Genomic DNA, 19,919 nt, shown 5'->3' on the forward strand with positions numbered 1-19,919 from the left:
ACTGTCTACGAAAGCAACTGAGTCAGCCAGACCTGCGTAAGTACTTGGCCCCATGTTGGATGCAGAGTGTGTTTGAAAAGTTGGCAGTTTCCCCAGAAAAGAAAGAGACAGAAGCCTTCTCAGTGACTCCCAATACGTGTTGGGCGGTTCCATGTACACACTTCAACCCCTCTTTTCTGCTCCCAGAAATCTTCCTCGTTTGAGATTCTAGCTATCTTTCCCTGTAGCAAGTATATAAAGAAGATTATTACCAGTGTCTCAATACACAAAAAAAGGTAATGGTACAAGGCAGCCAAAGAAGGTGAGAGCTTAGTTAATATCTTAAAATACGATCCACCACAAGAGCGTTTCGCCATTTAGTCTATATAGGCGGCTGTAACAAAATATCATAGACTAGATGGTTTAAATAACAAATATTAATTCTCACAATTAGAAATTGGGAAGTCCAAAATCAAGGCACTGGCAGATTTGGTACCTGGTGGGAGTCACTTCTTGGTTCACAAATGACTGTCTTCACTGGATCCTCACATGGAGGCAGGGTTCAGGGAGCTGCCTTACAAAAATACTAATCCCATTCTTCAAGGCTCCACCCCCATAACCAAACACCTCAAAAGCTCCTATTCCTCCTTATCACACTGGAGGTTAGGATTTTAACATGTGAATGGGGTGGGGGACACAAACATTCATTCCATAACTTTATCATTCTTTCAATTTATATTTTGATTATCATAGATCATAATCATAGATTATGGTTATTTTAGGACACAAAGTTTTCTCCCCCTGAATTTATAGTATATCATAGTGTTTATAGGTTAATTCTTTTGTTACGTATTCCAGATTACTTTCCAAGTAGTTGCAATTGTTTGATTGTAGCATGCTGCTGTATGTGGATTGAGCACTGCTGAAGTGCATTGAAGACTCATGCACCAATCTTGAAAAGTTGTCTATACTGTGCTGTCACCATTTTATCACCTCTAACTCATCTCTCAACTCACTGTGGCCTGGCTTTTGCCTGAGCCACACCACTGAAACTGCTTCTGTAAACGATCTCATTGCTAAATGAAGTCCTTCTTTTGTTGGCTTCTCAGAAGTATTTGACAGTCTGAAACTCCTACTCTTCCACAAAGGTTCTTGGTTCTCCTGGTTTCCTTGCCCCACTTTCGGTGTTTGCAGGTCCATCCTGCTCTCTCCAGCCTGCCATGTTTCCCAGGAATCTTTCCTAGGCTCTACAGCCTACTTGTTCTACAGACTTTCCGCAGATATCCCCACTTCTAGATGCTGGATGCCTTCCAAACCTCCACTTCCATTTCAGCTCTCTCCAGGGCCCCACATCCATCCTCTCACTGGACAGACCACTGTGGGAGGAAATCCCAAGCCCACCTCACTATAACAATGATGAAAACAAACTCCTCTCCCCCATCATCTTGCTCTACTCCTGTAAGTGCCTGAATTGTTGTCCATCTCAGTAAATGGTACCACCCCATTCCTAGAGGAATGGGGGTATCACCTCCTCCTCTCTTCATTTCCACAAACAACACCCTAATCTTGTTGATGTTAGTTCTAATGTCTCAGATCTGTCCACATGTCCCATGTCCTTTGCCACCAGGAGTCTAGACCCTTATCAGTCCATACCTGGATTACTAGAACCGCCTCCTAACTTGGCTCTTTGTCTCTAGTCTTGCTTCCCTTCAACCCATTCTTTTTTTGTGGGGGGGAGGATAGAAATTGAACTCAGGGACACTCGACCACTGAGCCACACCCCCCCCCCAGCCCTATTTTGCATTTTATTTAGAGACAGGGTCTGAGTAGCTTAGCTCCTCGCTTTTGCTGAGGCTGGCTTTGAACTATCAAGTCTCCTGTCTGTCTCAGCCTCCGGAGCTGCTGCAATTATGAGCATGTGCCAGTTCAACCCATTCTAGAGGCTGCAGGAAAAGTGAGACTTTTGAAATGCAAATTTAATCACAACTTTCCCCAGCTCAATACCAACATCCTGCTTCCCAGGGCAAAGATATAAATATATGTCAATTAAAAAATAATTGTACAGTAAGATGTATTTTTTGGTGTACAGTTCTAAAAATTTTAACACAAGTATAGATTCTTATGGCCACCACCATTGCCTGTAACTCTCCAAAGCTATCTCATGATCCCTTTTGTAGTCACACTCTCCCATTATCAAAGAAACAATCTTTTGGAAACCAACTAGACAATCTACCTAAGCCCCTTAAGTACTTTAATGCACTTGCCTACCTCCCCCCATGCAATTAGCCTGAGCTGTTTTCATTTTTTAAAGATGCTTTATGGTTACTGTCTTCAGTTCTTGGGGTGCTCCTCCATTTGGAGCCCTAGGGACAGCAGGACATCTGCCTCTGCGCTGAGGGGCGCGGGGTGCTTCCCTCTATTATAGCCAGTTCACGCTATTTTTTTTTTTTTAAATTGCCAGGTTGTCTCAGACACCAGACAGCTCCTCCTGCGCAGGGCCGGGGTTTTGGCCAGGGCTGTGTCCCCACGTGAGACCCCGCAGCAGTGCGGCCGGCGTCACGACCCTTCGTTCCGCGCCCCTTCCAGAGGCCGCGCGCACATGCGCACTGGCGGGCGCGCAGGGCCGACCTCGGCGCCACCCCTCCCCCACGCCGCCGCTACGTTGCGGTGGCGACGACCCGACCGTTGCGGAGCGCCCCGGGCCCTGAGGTGGGACGGTCGGCCGCTGACACCCTTCCCTTTCGGCCCCGAGGTACCCGGCCTGGTGGCCCAGGACGTTCCCGTCGCATGGTGGAGTGCTGCGGACGACGCCCATGAAGCCCGTGGTCCTTCTAGTCGCGCTTTTGCTATGGCCTTCGTCAGCGCCGGCGTTTCCGAGTGAGTGACCGGCCTAGGCGGCGGCGACCCGAGGGTCCTCGGACAGCCTCCAGGTCTCGGCCACCGGAAGTGCGGCTCTTGCTTTTCCCGCGTCCGGCACTCCTCCTGCCCCAATGTCCAGGGTGCTGGCCCGGCGCCGAGATGTGTCCCCTGCTCCCGTCCGCGCCGCCACAAGGCGGACCCGGGACCGCAAGCGTGCGGGAGGCGCTGTCGGGCAGGCGGAGCCCTTGGAGTGTGGCCTCCTCCGCGGGGAGACTCGCCCTGTGCCACCCTGGGCCTCTTCCAGACGCCTGGGTGAGACAGCAGGGGAGGAGGACGCGTTCCCTGCGATGCCAGCCTGTTTTTGGCTGATCTGCCCAGAATGGCCTTGACATTTCAAAACATAAATATGACATGTGAAAAAGTAAAAAGTTCAGATTTCACTGCTCATAAATATTAAGTTTCAATGATGTACAGCAGCAGTTATTCTGCTTTCCTGCAGTGGAAAGGCGTGTAGCACACGCACACAGTGTGGTTTGCAGAGTTGGAAATCATTACAACCCCGCCTTTTAACATGAAAAGGTTGTCTGACCCCAGTGGTCAAAGGATGGCCAAAGTTAGCATGCAGATTGGGAGCTACCGTCTAGAATACTCATTAACTCATTCCCACAAAGTGCGTCATGGCGTGCAAGGGGTGAGAAGCCTTAGCTAAGCAGAATTCTAACTTAGATCTTACCGAGGAGCTCTTTTGTTCCTCCCCAAGAGCTGAAAACCATTAAGGTCAAATTCAGCAGTGCTGAGACTTCACTACATTACCAACATCTTGGGGACATCTGGAGGTGTTTAAGTATGGTCTCTGATAATGATATTCCAGATAATAACTGTGAGGCCTGCTCATCTAGTCTTAACTGTAATTCATTGCAGTATTTAATAACGTTAGTTTGGTTTAACCAAACTAATAAATAAAATTCACTCAACGGGGTATGTGTAAAAAAGTCTTATAGTGCATGTTAAGTATGCAGACCTATATTTCAGACGTAAAGATTGTAGTTGAAAATTAGATTTAAAAATTAAAATGCAACACAACCTAAATTATCATGAATAGTAGTGGGAAAAGTTCTTGAGGAAGTATCTTAGTAGTTAAAATTAGCCCTTTAAAACTAGCACTTATGCCTGATGGCATCAGCCTGTAATCCGTTCTGGAGACTGTGGCAGGAGGATTGCAAGTTCAAAGCCAGCCTCAGCAAAAGGGAGGTGCTAAGCAACTCAGTGAGACCCTGCCCCTAAATAAAATACAGAATAGGCCTGGGGATGTGGCTCAGTGGTCAAGTCCCCCTAAGTTCAATCTCCAGTATCGCCATCCCCCCCAAAAATCAAGTAACACTTATGATTTTTAGCTGTTTTTAATAAAAATCTTTGTAAATTTTTTCTTCTTTGACATTAATGAGCAAAACACAATGAAGATAATTATCTTTTCTGGATGATTGGTGATTCTTATTACTAATACTATTATTGCATTTTGGTAGTAGTAGAGCAGTAGGTCACAGCTGACTAAAATATATGGAAATTTTTAACTAAAAAGTGACATTAACTGTCACACAGTACAGCCTGGAACTGCTATTCAGCAGTCCTGGATACTCACTTTATGCAGTGCAATCTCCTGCCTAACTATACAATTTTGTGGCCTGTTCTTTTTCTTTGCACCCCTTTAGCTAAGATTTTTTAAGGCTGTTAGGAAATGAAGACATTTCTCAGAAAAAAGAATGATTTTGTGTTGAATATGTAAATAGTATAAGACAAATAACTAACTAACCAGATTGTAGATCATAGAAGATATCTTGGAAAATGGGATTTACTTCTTTTCCACAAAAATAGATTAAGAGTTATGTAGGGTAGTGGCTGGGGTTATGGCTCAGCTGTAGAACACTCCCCTCGCATTTGCAAGGCCCTGGATTCGATCCTCAGCACCACATATCAATAAATAAAATAAAGTTATAAAAAAAAGAGTTATGTAGGGTAATATTACATGACTACTTTCTCCTTCTTTCTTATTCTTTCTCTCTCTCTCTCTCTCTTTTAATTAAAAAAATAAGTATACCAGTGAAACTAGGCTTATGTTATTAGGTTTGATTTAAATCAATTAAGCCTTCTTTTATATGGCCACTATTGGAACAACTATTGATGAGAAAGTCAAATAAAATAATGCTCTCTCATGCCAATGATAAGATAGGTTTTTATAATGAAAATTGCAGTTCTGATGGTTTTTTCCCTAAACTACAAGAACAGTTTTGAATTTATCTTATTCAACAATCATAGGCATATTAAATATATATATGTTGAAAAAAACTTCAGTTCTGGTTTAATCTAAATTCGTCCTGACATGAATGAGGCTTGGGTATATGCTTTCCTACATAGACACACATCCTGATGGTGCTGGGTAAATATCCTATATACTTAATTTTTTATATATTAAATTAATTTCTTATATCTGATTTTTCAGTTTTAGTTTGAAATATTTTCTAATTTTAAAATCATTCATCTTTAATGTGTTTTCACTGTAGTTTGCTTTACTACTTAATATTAACTATTACTAAAATTATATAATTTGCTTTTTAAAATTTCAAGTCACTAAATACAAGCCTGTGAAATAGTAGTTTGGGGGATATATTTTTTTAATTTTCATGAGTAAATTGTTTTTTCTAGGCATCTCTTCATATAGATCAGCAAAAATAGAGTTAATGGTAGGTGTCAGTTTAGAGTGACAAAACCTCTTAACTTGCTTCTCTAGATTGATATTAAAAGGAAGTACAATAAGTGAGTCTTTGACCTGCATCCTTGTCCTTTGTCCTAATGAGCCAAACAAGGCAAGGGAAATATTAAGGAGGCAACTAGCAATAATTGTTAAAATCTATCACTAAATACACTGAGAGAAAACATTTATTTTAAGTACACTCTAAAGGTAAAATTCACTTGGTTTTCAGTGCTCAAGGCTAAGGCACTCAGGAAGGTCTCCCAAACCTGTGAATGGAATGTACTGACACACTTCCTAATGTTTGAGATAATGAGCTTGTCCTCTAATTGGTGAATGTCCAGAAAGGCCTTAGGGGAGAAGGAGGAAGTTTCATTAGCCTATCCATTAATGTTTTAATGGGGGAAAATGTTCTGTCTTTTTGTTCTTTTGATCATTTTAGCCCTTAAATGGACATACTTTAATCTCCTTATAATGTATGTAAAATTTAAAATTAAGCAACAATTTCACTTTATGAATAAAAGAGGTATTGTAAGGGTCCAGCGGAGCGTCGGAGAGAGAGACCACACAAGAGACTGGCTCCATGCAATTGGCAAAAGGGGATTTATTGGGGATCCATTCCAGCGCGCTGGGGCTCCGTGCTCACTCAAGAAGGGAGAGCAGCCCAGAGCCCAGAGCAGAGGTCAAGCAGAGCTTAAGTACACTTTCTGGAGAGGGCGGTGGGCTTTGCATACATCAGAACAAATCATCATGAGGCACGGGAAAATTTAACAACAACACTGAGACGTGATTGGCACATTCATTGGTGGGAACAGATCGGGCGGGGGTGATTGGTCACTCCTAAGCAGGATACATATTCAAACTGATTGGTTCGGGCCCTGTGACAAACTGCACAGGGCCCTAGGTTGAATGGCCAGTAGGGCGTTGTCTTAACTATCTCAGGAATCTGGGTGTAACAGAGGAATTTAATAATACCTAATCTTTTACATTTTAATTCAAGCTTTCCAGCTTAGAAACTTTACCCTTTCAGTATAATACAAGTTGTTTAAAAATTTTTTCTTTTTTAGGATCATTATGTATTTGTGACTTTTTAAAACAAGTTATTTTATTTATTTTTTTTTCTGAGGCTTAATATTCATGTCTTGACATGGTGGAGCCACTGCAATCTGCTTTCTCTGTTCCTTTGGTAGGATCCCATATATTTTATTTTATTTATTTTTATTTGTTCCTTTTTTAGTTATGCATGATAGTAGAATCTATTTTGATATATTTATACAAGCATGGAAATATATCTTATTAGGAACCCAGTATTGTGGATGTACATAAGATCCCATATGTTTTTAAAGATTTCTTATTTAGTGACATTAACTGGTTGTCCCACTTTGTATCTCCCCTGCTCTGAATGGAATTAGTCATGCTTCCAAGGAAATATAGTACAATGTGATATTAAAGACCAAAGCACCTAGGACACAACAGACTTGTGAAATGATATTGTTATTTGAGTCATTGTAGTTAAATAGAACTAAAAGAGATAAAATTTAAGGTCAGGAATTTATGTTGTTTCCTATTATATTTTAACATTACACATAGGATAAAGTTTTTGATTTTTAACTCTTCACCCAAACCAAACTTTAATTCCTTTTTAAAAAACAAATTTAATAAGACTATTTTGGTTACCTATGGTAACATGAAAGACTTCCCCCACATTTATCATTTTTCATGATTGTATGAGTTAACTAGGCTCAGCTGGGCAATTCTGCTTCATTTGGTATAGCTGAGGTCACTCATACAGCTGCATTCAGTTGAACACTCAATTGGGATGAGAGACCCAAGATGGCTTTTTGTCTTTCAAGGTCTTTCTCTCCATGACTTCTTGTCTTTCACTATCTAGCCTAGGTTTCACATTAGCTGGCTTCCAAGAGGAATCTTTACAAGCAACAATATGAAAACATTTTATCAAGCCCATTGGTGCTGGACTTGGTAGTGTCCTATAGGCCAAGACAAGTCACATAGGGCAAGCCCATATAACATAAATACCAGGAAGTGCAAAACCATGAAGTTACATTTCTTTAAATGGAACACTTGAGTAATCTGAACATAATTCCTTGTTCGGCTGTCTCCTTGTTTTTTGTCTATCAGCACAAAACTAAATAATTTACAGGGAAACTGCTGGATGAATAACATATATAATGTATATTATGTTTCCTTTTGTGACCATTCTCTGTGTGGTGCTTGTGTGTGTGAGCTTGCAGGCTAGAAGTTGAACTGTAGCCTCACACACGCTAGGTAAACACTTTACCACTGAGCCTACAACCCAGCTCTTTTGACCATTCTTTTTGAGTACATCCTCCTAATGAATTGAGTACATCCTCCTAATGAAGGAGTTATTCCTACTTTGATTTGTATTGGAAATATTTAAGTTATTTAAGTTTATTTTAATTTGATGGATGTTCATGTTTTAACTGGAATTCTTACATGGTGAGAGTTTTCAGGTATTAGTTTTTACTTGCAGCTTTTAATTGCTGTAAAATAAAGGAATTCTATTCTTTGTGAGTCCATTTATATGACCTGGATGGAAAATATAAGCAATTTTTTCTCCAGAGTTAAGGACATAACTCTGCATAGCCAGAATCTGTACCATCTATGCTTGGGTTTATATTTTAAGTTTTATATACTTAAGTTCTTTATGGATAAAGACATTGTTTTTCCTTTCTTGTGGTAATAGAAATCCTGTTTATATTTGAATCTTTAACAAATGAGCATCAAGAATTCCTGGTTAAATTTTGGGTGTAATCACCAGTTGCCATGTTAAAGTTATAGCCCAAGGACAAAGTGAATAAATAAAGAGTTCTTAAAGCACAAAGACCAGATGTATTCCATGGAACTTTAACGTTTTTGTCTTTATTTGAATGTTTTAAAATTCATCTTTTCTTCTTTACTGAACTACCAAGTTTCCTCCTATTATATGCTACATTTTGCTCCTACCTTTAACTTACCAGATATTTATTCCTATATCAATCCATTTTTAAATTAACAATATTATTTGGTTTTAAACCTTAGTTTTTAAAACATAAATTGTATTAAAACACATTATCAGTATCCATTTTATATTAAGGGATATCTTTTTTTTTTTTTTTAAGAATTCCATTTGACAGAACCACATCAGAGTGGCACATACTCCTTGCTTCAGCTGTCAGACATCATTTGGAAAATTCAAGAGGCAAAGGGAGTATTTACCCATATTTTTCCTCTTTCTGTTATTCTTTCTTCCTTTCTAGTCTTCCTTTCTTCTTTTACCATTTTACCATTTGCTTGGCAAACTTCATTTAGCTAGTCTTTTAGGGTATGTCTTCTGGTAACGACTTCTCTTAATTTCTCCTTGTCTGACAGTGAATGATCCTTTCATTCTTGAAGGATGTTTTCCCTTAATATGGAATTCTGCATTACTGGGCCTTTTTTGGTCAGCACTTGAAAAATACATTATTTCCTTCCTATTCTCAGGATTTCTGATAAGAATTGTCAAATCATTTTCCCCATCTCTCTTGCTTCTTTTAAGATTTTTTTTTTCTTTGTGTTTGGTTTTCAGCTTCTTGAATCTAGAAGTTCCTATATTGGCCAAATTTGGGAAATGTTTAGCCATTGTTTCTTTGAATATATTTTCAGGCCCACCCTTTTTTCCTCCTTTCCTCTAAGATTCCAATCACACCAATATTAGATTTTTCTTTTTGTTATACTTTCACAAGTTCTTGAGGCTGTGTTCATCATCCCCACCCTTCTTTTTCTCTGTTCTTTCTATCAGGTAATTGCCATTCTGTCTTCCACTTCACTCTTTCATCTGTGGAGCCTACCCACTAAGGTTTTTACTGAAATGGTTACTGTGTTTTTCTATTCTAAATTATCAGTGTGGTTCTTCTTTATTTCTTCTTTTTCTTCTGAGATTTTTTATTTTTCATTTGTTTCAAGCATGTATGTATTACTTGTTGATGCTTTTTTTTTTCCTTTTTGTTTAGAGGGTTGAACTCAAGGGCAATTAACCACTGAGCCACATCCCCAACCCTTTTTTGTATTTTATTTAGAGACAGGGTCTTACTGAGTTGCTTAGGGCCTCACTAAGTTGCTGAGGCTGGCTTTGAACCCCTGATTCTCCTGCCTCAGCTTCTAAAACTGCTGTGATTACAGGCTATGACACTGCGCCCAGCCTTTGTTGAGGCATTTTTATGATGGTTGCTTTAAAATCCAAGATGGATAATTCTAACTTCTGTGTTGCTTCAGTATTGGCATTTTTTTTTAATTCAAAATTAGATTTTCTTGGTTTTTGGTGTGAAAACTGATTTTTTTAAAATTTAAGCCTGTATATTTAGTTATTATATTGTGTTGACTCTAGATCTTATTTAAATCTTTGGGTTTGATTTAAATAGGCCTCTTGCCCACTTTGGCAGGGGAAGAAGGGTTTTGCCTTGTTTTCATAGGGTGAAGATGAAAGTCTGAGCTCCTCATTTGGCCTTCTCTATTGAGAGAGAAGGTATTAACTTTTACTTGGCAGCAGTACTTATGGGATAAGGGCAGTGGGTTGAAGCATCTTGTAACAGCCCCATGAGGGTGGAACCCCAGCATTTACTAGCCTTTGCTGATGGGAGTAATGCTGCAGTTTTCTCTGTTACTTGACTGGAGCATTGCAGTTATGATCTAAAAGATGTTCTGTCTTGCTAGTCTGCCCCTTCCTGGGCATTTAGTTACAGAGAGAGCAGGATTATCTTGAACCACCTTCTTTCTCTTTTTAGTCTTTAACATCTGTGCACATTGCTATTTCTTGGTTGCTAAACTCTCTAGGCCCCAGTGTGGAATATATGTGGCAAACAGAAAACCTAGAGAAAAATGTGTCATTTTGGTTGTCCTGAAGACCCCAGTGGTTTGTTTTTCTCTTAGCAACTTTCATATGGTTGCTTTATGTTCAATAACCAGCATTTTTAACTATGTCAGCCAAAGCAAAGGGGAACAACTACCTCTATCCTCATGGACGCAGAAACCCAAATATGTTCTTTTAAACCGTTTCATTAGGGGCTTTTGGAAGAGGCAATGTGTTTTGAAAATGAACAAAATAACTAATAAGAGCATATAAGGGAATTATATGATGACCTGTTTTAATTTTGGTCAAGATATATTGGAATTTGATTTTTAATGCTTTGGTCTATATTATTTTGCATTTTTGATATAAAGTATATATCAAGTATATAAAGCCAGCCCTATTTTGTATTTTATTTAGAGATAGGAGTCTCACTGAGTTACTTAGCATCTTGCCTTTGCTGAGGCTGGCTTTGAATTTGCAATCCTCCTGTGTCAGCCTTCTGAGCTGCCGGCAAAACTAAGTTTTTGTAAACTTTAGTTCTTTAAAAAACAGGTGTCTTTCTTTTTAACTACAATGATGTAACTATAATGGAAAACAGAGTTACTGTAATGCAAACAAAATTATAGCATAACATTTTAAGTATGCAAGACACACAAAACTCAAGGTATAGCTTAATGAAACAATAGTTCACCCCTGTGTAACCAGTGTAACCAAAGAAAATATTACTAGCCTTAATTAGTTTACAAGCATGTTATTTTAATGTGTACAAATGTTTGAAATCTAGCACAGAAATATGAAGGACAACAATTTTCTAAATTTATGATACTTACAAAACTGGGTTTATCTAAAAAAGAACTTATGTTCTTAGTTTCCTCAGAATAAATTCAAAAGTAATTAACTTGCCTTTTACCTTTGTATGAAGTGGATTTATTCTTTTTAAGTCATTGACTGTCCATTCTCACTCATATTTTGTAGTAAGAAAACATTATATTTGTATTATCTTCAATATTTCTAGATACATCTTGATGTATATAAAGAATGCATTTTTGACAATAGGGCAAAATTTTGAATTATTGATCTTAATATTCACATGTATTTTAAAATAGAGATGTATTCCTGAAGGATGATTTTTATTACCATAATCTTACTGCTTTGCCAGCATTCTTGTGGCATTTCTTTATGACAACATTGTCCAGATGTTATGTATACCTGCTTTGGAGTGAGACAGCTTATATTGAAATCCCATCCTTACTGCTTACTTGTTGAATATAATCTTAGGCACATTATTTATCTTCCTTTTCCTCTTTTTTTTTTTTTAAAGAGAGAGTGAGAGAGGGGAGAGAGAGAGAAAGAAAGAGAGAAATTTTTAATATTTATTTTTTAGTTCTCGGCGGACACAACATCTCTGTTGGTATGTGGTGCTGAGGATCGAACCCGGGCCGCACGCATGCCAGGCGAGCGCGCTACCGCTTGAGCCACATCCCCAGCCCCCTTCCTTTTCCTCTTTATCAAAACACTCCTCACACTCAAAGTCCTTAATGTAGTGCCTGCACATACTAATTACTCAGTGAGAGCTATTATGATCTTTTTAATCACTGTCTTCCAATTTCCCCTTCAGAATTCCTGCTACATTTGTTTCTAAATTGTTAGTACAGTTTTGTTTACTGTCCTATTATTTCGGTTATGTGGCTAATTCTCCTTGTACTATTTGAAGAAGAGAAGTGCAGGCAACTTAAGCTCAGGTTAGCCCCACAAATGAAAATTCTGGCAAAAACCTTGAGTCTGCTTAGCAGTTGGCCATCTTGCTACAGAAGGCATTGGAGAGAGACATCCTGATGTCTGAAGCTGGAAGAGATTCTTACCTTAGCCACATTATGGGACATTGCTATTTGCTTAGCTCCCTAACTGGTAAAAATAGAGAAGGTATTATACCATTGTAGACTACAAATATTCGAGGTAAAATAACCCAACTTTATCAGGGTAGTCTGTTTTTTGTAAGAATTTGAATTTTCTTTAGCTTCCTAGCATTTCCTGACGTATGGAGAAAAGCAGGTTTTCACTGTGACCAGGTCTGTCTGTAAGGATATTTGAGGCTATCTTTTATACCTTTGCCTGCAGAAATTTTTATAAATATCAGATTGATTTCCAAGAACAGTTATGATTAGTATAACTGAGAAAGTCAATGTGACATATGTAGATGTTTTAGGGGGGACAAAAACAGGTGGGAAATATGTGGAGATGAGTATGAGAACAGATCAATGCGGAGACAAAGGCATTACAAAGGGAAGAAAACCAAGGTAGGAGGAAGGGTTCTCTGTTGCTAGGTAGCCATGAACAGGCTTTTGGGTGTTGCCTGAGTAACAGTAGAAGGAGCTAATGAGTATATCAGTTTTTTTTGTTGTTGTTGTTGTTTTTTTGTTTTTAGGAATGAGCTAGTATTTCCTGTCCTTTGACACCCTAACTTGTCTTAATGACTACCTGGGTATATTATTTACACTAAGAAACGAAAAGTTAAATTATTTGGAAATCTAGCTTTTAGTAGACTTATAATGGCAGTGTCTCCTTAATGGCAACTAAACTCTGCTGGTTGTATATTCTAAATTTGCTTATGATTTGCTATTTGCTTTGGTTTTTCATAATTGAAATATTTCCCAAAAAGATTTTAAAAACCACTGTAGTATAAAAAAATTTAAATATACCCACAAATAGATGGAACAGTATAAAATCTCTATACATCTATAAACAGCTTCAACTATTAAGTCATGATTAATCTTATATCAATAGTATCTCCATCCACATTCTTTTTCTCTTTCCTTCCTTATTCTCTTCGCTAATTCCCCTTATAACACTTAACAAAACATAGAAATAATGCAATTTTGTATCTAAAAAGATACTGATTCCGTAATATCAAATATCTGGTCAGAACTTTTCTTATTATCTTTCTCTTTATTTCCAGTTGATTTGACTGGAATGGTATTGGTATAAGAATCATGCATTTAATTTATTGATATCCCTGTTAATAATCCTCCACCTCCTTTCCTTTTGCAATTTAGTTGTTGAAAAAACTGGATCAAATGCTTTATAGTTTCCCACAGTCTAGATTTTGCAGATAATATCCCCATGGTGAGTTTAATATCTTCTTTTGTTGTCGTGTATATTTTTCATATATTGGTTAGATCTCTCGAGGTCCATTGGAATCAGGTTTGACTTTGCCTTTTTCTTTTGAAAAAATACCTCATAGATGATATTGTGTTCTTTCAGGAAGCACACAGTGTTTTGATTGTGTATCTTTATAATAATGGCAGTCATAGAAAATAACTACAAAGTGATCATGTTATAAATGATTTCTTCATTTACTAACTGGAATAATTTATAAATTGAAACCTTCCCTGACCTTGAGTTATTTTTACATATGCATTTGGGTCTACTTCTGTATTTTCTTTTTTGTTCCATTTATTAATCTGTTCATGTGCTAATGCTAATACTGTTTTTATAATAAAAGTTTTGTAATATTTTAATATCAGATTTTAATATCTGGCAAGGCCTGTTTTCCTGGTTATTATTTATTCTTCAAAATGAACTTTATAATTAGTTTGTGTAACTCTAGAAAAAAATTCAGTGGTTTTTAAAATTAGAAGCATATAAAATGTATAAATTATCAGATTATGTGATGTCTAAGCATCTTTATGATGTTGAGCCTTCTTACTAAAGGCATGATATATCTTTCATTTGTTGATGTTTATATTATGTATTTCATAAGTTTAATATTTTCCTATATTATGTATATTGCTATGGCTAATGTAATAAATTACCACAAACTTGTTGCTTCCAAACAACAGAAATTTATTCTCTCATTCTGGAGGCCAGTAATCTGGCCTAAACCCAAAGCAAGGTATGTAGGTAGGGTCATCCTCCCTGGGGAAGCTCTAGGGAGCTTTTTTTAAAAAATATTTTTGTAGTTGTTGATAGACCTTTATTTTATTTATTCATACATGATGCTGAGAATCGAACCCAGTGCCTCACACTTGCTAGGTAAGTGTGCTACCGCTGAGCCCCAACCCCAGCCCAGGAATATAATTCTTGTCTCTTCCAATTTCTGGTGGCTGCCAGCATTCTTTGACTTGTGGCCACATCACTTTTATTTCGACCTATTCCTCCACATTGCCATATCTTTTTCTCTCTCAAATCTGTGTGTCTCTCAGAAAGACATTTCTGATTGGATTTAAAGTCTACCCAGATAATCCAGGATAATCACTTCTGGAAAGACTCTTTCAGATTCTAGGTATCAGTTCCTATTATCTTTAGATGTTCATGAATTTAGCTTCTTGCAATGCCACACTAGGTTTTGGGCATGTCTTTTAAAATTTAATGATTAGATGTTTTGTTTCTTTGTTATGTAAATGGAAACTTATCTCTCATTTTATCTTCTAACTGGTTAACATTTGTATATTGGTTTTTATAACTTGCTACTTTACTGAATTCTCTTTATTGTAGTAATTTTTTCAATTGATTTTTATACTGTTAGATTTATGTCATCTGTGTATAAAGATAGTTTTACCTGTTTCTTCTGAATTCTTATGCCTCCAGACATTTTCCTTTGTCGAACTGCATTGACTAGTACCTCCAAATGGTGTTAAATAGTAATGGGATATTAGGTATCCTTACTGTGTACCTGTCTTTAACAGGAAAACTTCATGTTTCCTATTAAATAAGCTCCAAAGTGTACTTTAGAATATCTTACTAGGGAACATTATATTTTCTAGGAACTTTGAAATTAATTTTTTTAAATAAGGAATATAAGCAGTTACCATTATAAAAATAATATTATCTTCTATAGTACTCTATAGCTTTTGAAGTGTTTTCAAAAATCTAACTCATTTTTATTTGTGAGATAAAATACATATATCTTTATTTTATATTTAAATAAATATTCAGAGAAATTAAGTAATTGCCTAAAGTCATGCTGCTATAACATGGTAGAACCAAGATAACAATCAAGGATTTTAATTTCACTGCACTAATCTACATATTTGGGGTGGGGGGAGCTGGGGTTATGGCTCAGTGGTAAAACACTCACCTCACATGTGCAAGGCCCTGGGTTCGATCCTCAGCACCACATAAAAATTAAATTTTTTTTTTAAAAAAACTACATATTCATTTTACTCAGTATTTTCCTTTATGAACACTCTACACTCAGGACATTATATTTATAAACATGAGCATATATAAATAAGTTGTTTTCCTTTGTAAAATATGACTTTTATATATTTTTGTCAATTAAAAATAAAGGAGGTAAAAGAAACTACTTGACCTGTAATCCCAGCAACTTAGGAGGCTGAGGCAGGAGGCTTGCAAGTTCAAGACCAACCTCAGAAACTTAGTAAGGCCTTAAGCAACTTAGACCAGTCTCAAAATTTAAAAAAAAAAAAAAATGGGGCTGATGATGTGGCTCAGTAGTTAAGTGCCCCTGGGTTCAATCCTGGGCACCAATAATTACTTGAAACTTAAAACATAAAAAATAAATGTGACTTTTAATGGTTTATTATATTAAGTGATAGGTGCTTACTGAAATCATTATATTGCATGTACATCTTATTGATACCCTAGATGTAAATAATCCTAAGAGCATATATAATAGTAAAATGAAATAAATAAATTAAGAAGTGATGAGTTTTTAATATTATTACCTTTGTTTTTAATATAATTTAATTTTTAATTATGCCTGTATTTTACATATGGCTCACAAAAATTCCTAAAAATTTAATATTTGGCTGTAGTAAGTCAATATTGAGCCCAGTGGAACATACTACTTGGTTGAAGGATATAACCAAAATTTTTATTTAGTAAGTTGCCTGTTGAATCATAAGTTACATGAAAGAATAAATGTAAAAAGATATAAAGAATTTGGGCTGGGTTATGGCCCAGGGTACAGCACTTGCCTAGCATATGTGAGGTACTGGGTTCGATTCTCAGCACCTCATATAAATAAATGAATAAAACAAAGGTTAATCGACATTGAAAAAATATGTAAAAAAATATAAAGAATACTCTTAATGTGATTTTTGCACTAATCTTGCCCATTCATTTTAATAAGAACCTGATAAAAATAATTTTAAGTTAGAGTAAGATGCTTTGTTTATTGGTTCTTTATTTCAAATTTAAGTGACAGCATAGGAGATAAACTGAGTTCAGTAGATTCTGTCATTGTATCATTTATAATAAATTTTATTATTAATTTTTTTTCTTCAAGGCATTACTGTGTCTCGTGATGAAGAACAAAACTTGAATCATTTCGTACAAGTTTTAGAGAACCTAATACTAAGTGTTCCCACTAGGGAACCAGGCCCTGAGAAAAAATCAAAGTCTCCAAAAAATCTTTATTCTATAGGATCAAAGAGGTCAGAATCTGAGGAGACAGTTACACCTTCAACTGAGAATAATGTTTTAATCAAGGATGTTAGTGCAGGAAGTACTCCTTTCTCTACTAGAGACTTCACATCACCGGGAGTAGGGAAGAAACTAATGACTGAAAGTACACCATTCTGGTCAATCAGACCAAACAATGTTTCTGTTGTTTTACATGCGGAAGAACCTTATATTGAAAAAGAAGAACCAGAGCCAGAGCCAGAGCCAGAGCCAGAGACAGTGACAGTTACAAAACGCAGCCGGGCCTCAACGTTGTCACCACGTACTACACAATTATCTACTGCCACATCATCTACTTCCAAACTATCTCCATTTACAACTCTCAGTTCTACCAGCAGATCTCAAATGTACCTGTGGACAGATTCAGAAGATGTTCCCCAGCTCTCAGAGGACTCTGCATCAAGCAGATTTAAATTCCCAATATATGAACAACACTCAGACAATATGCGTAATGATATCATTTTGAGAAAAATTTCAGAAATATATGCACAAATGCAACAGGCACCTCCTGGTGACAGCAATAATCCAGAATATAAAGAGTATATTAAAGCCTCTAAAGAGCTCCTGAAACGAAGCCTTGCTCTAGCAGAAGCAGCAGAATATAGATTAGAAAAAATGTATACATCCGAGGCATTGGCAAAAGGACGAACCAGTAACCAAATTGTTGACATTGAAACTGTTATTAATACGCTGTATAATTCTAGATCTAAATTACTGGAATATTTAGATATTAAATATGTTCCAGCTGAGATGAGAGAAAGGGCTAATACAGTATTCAGTACATTGAAAAATATATTATGTGCAGGTCAAGTAGAAACTCAAAATCTTATTAAGAAGTTATTAAGCAATAATATAAAAATATTAAACCTACTTGATATTCCACGATAAAGTTGGTTTAAGCAAACTGTATTCTTTCACAGGAAAATAAGCATATTAGTGATTTCAAAGTTGTTTTAAAATATTTTTATTATAATTTAATGCACTAACATCTTTATATGACATGTTCTAAAATTTTTCATATGCACAGAAATCTAATAATTTAAAATAAAAAATTTGGTTCAGGAGTTTGTAGTTTTTTTCTCATTAATTAAAAAAGCTATGAAGATCTAATTTTTAAAACATTGAAGTTGGGGATGTAGCTCAGTGGTGCAACACTGCCTATCATATGTCTGAGGCCCTGGGTTCAATCCCCCAGCACTGCTGTAAAAAAAAAGAATCATTGATTTTAATTGAATAGATTAGCTAAATTCACCCATTTTATGAGTTGTGACTACACTCCATATGTAGCTAGTTTGAAATAATTTTATGTATATGGTTTTTATTGCTCTTTCAGGGAGTAATTCAGAGAATCTCAGTTTTCTTTCTGGATAGCACAGTTGGGACTCATATCAGAATTACTTTTATTTGGACATATATGTGCCTCCTTTGAAAAATGATATAAGACCCATCCCTGTTTTTTTGTCGTCAAGTGCTTTTGGAGTATCAATGAGGGACCTGAAATTTGTAATGAAGTAATTTTGACTTATTTTCTCTCTTGGCTTATTTGTGTACATACACATGAAAGCTTTGCAAATGTTTTGTCAGGAAGTATGATTGACATCGTTGAGGTCAGCTGTTGAGGTCATAGTATTATTATGGTGCAGGTAATTGTTTCATTATTTGACCAGTATTAATTCAAATTCATATACTTATTCCTTCATCTAGCTAGTCATTTGTGGTTTAATCAAAATTTATTGATTTTCTAATAGGATAAATTGCTAGAATTTGGAGATATAATAATGAAGACCTATTTCCTTCTCTCTTTGAGATTACATTATAGCAGGAAATATAAATATTAAGCAAATAATTTCAACAACTTGAAAATTTCAGTTGTGGCAAGTTATTATGAAAGTAAGATATTTGACCTCATCTAAACCAAGAATAATTGGAAAGTTACTCTGGGAAAAGAGGTATTTAAGGTAAGGTTGAAAGTAGAGGGTGTGTTTACCGGTTAGGTTAAGGGAGCATTCCAAGCCGTGGGATGAGTGCAGGTGAAAGCTCCGGTCTGAGAATGAGTGTGGTAGGTTCAAAAAGTACTTGGAGTATGGGGATGCATCTTGGGAGAGCATCCTGAAATGGAGTGGGATATACACAGGGTCAGAGTAGACCCTGCAGGGCCTTGTATGCATGTTAGATATTTTAGCCTTTCTCCTATGATCAATGATAATCTTTTAAGTGAAGAACTAGTATGATCAAATATTTTTGTTTATTTTTTTAAAACTGGCTAATTTTAGAAGTAGTCATAAATAGTCATGCTTTGTGCATAGGCCAAATTTAGCTGGAGTAGATGGAAAGAAGCGGCAATTAAAAAGAATCAAGGGGCTGGGGATATAGCTCAGTTGGTAGAGTGCTTGTGTCACATGCACAAGGCACTGAGTTCTATCCCCAGAACCACAAAAAAAAAAAAAAAACAAAAAAAAATCAGTAGAATTTGGTGATTAAATGGACATGTGTGATTGAGGGAGTAGTGGGGTTCAAAAATAATTGCCACTAGCTGTATTATAAAAAGGAATATGTAGGTTTTATTTCATAAAACACTATTTACTGTTGTTTATTTTAAACATGATTTTACTATTAAAAATGTCAAACATTTGCAAAAGTAAATAATTGCCGCCGTTTGGCTGGGCACAGAATCACAAGCCACTCAAGCAGGAACAAAACTTTATTTTTGAAAATGCTGCCAATCCGCGTACGCGCCCGACAAGCCAGCCGGTCCACCCACGCGGTCGGGTCTACTGGAACCGGGGGCCCGGACCTCCCCCGGAATTCCCTCCTACTTTCCTTCCCCAACCAATGGGAACTCTCCAGGAGTCCCGTAACATGAGTCCCGTAGCAGGCCAAGGTGAACAGCAGGAGTCCAATTTCCATATGAATGTGAATCTTAACATAATCATATCATCTCAATGGCTAGCTGGCGTCACCTTACAACCGAAAGTGCCATGCATCATATTATTTGCTTGTGGCTCCTAGCATCTGCCCCCTTCTGTTTAATTAAGCAACAGGCAATGTGGCTAGGGACCGTGC

The 19,919-nt window shown here is 36.8% G+C and overlaps 1 protein-coding gene across 2 annotated transcripts; it reads left to right on the forward strand.

Annotated features, from left to right (window-relative positions):
• Positions 1-1,593: 1,593 nt before the first annotated feature.
• On the forward strand, positions 1,594-18,945 carry LOC308646350 (sperm equatorial segment protein 1-like; the record flags this gene model as incomplete). Of its 2 annotated transcripts, none has more annotated exons than XM_081289131.1 (2): positions 1,594-2,856; positions 16,681-18,939. In XM_081289131.1, the coding sequence occupies 2 exons, from the start codon at positions 2,793-2,795 to the stop codon at positions 17,742-17,744; spliced, it is 1,128 nt and encodes a 375-aa protein (XP_081145257.1). In that variant the 3' UTR covers positions 17,745-18,939. The 2 variants fall into 2 exon arrangements, with proteins under 2 accessions (XP_081145257.1, XP_081145256.1); XM_081289130.1 differs by lacking the exon at positions 1,594-2,856 and adding an exon at positions 2,970-3,150 and having other exon boundaries at positions 16,681-18,945.
• Positions 18,946-19,919: the final 974 nt, after the last annotated feature.

Source organism: Spermophilus citellus, assembly GCF_964194105.1.
Source record: "Spermophilus citellus genome assembly, chromosome: 4".
NCBI classification, from domain to species: domain Eukaryota; kingdom Metazoa; phylum Chordata; class Mammalia; order Rodentia; family Sciuridae; genus Spermophilus; species Spermophilus citellus.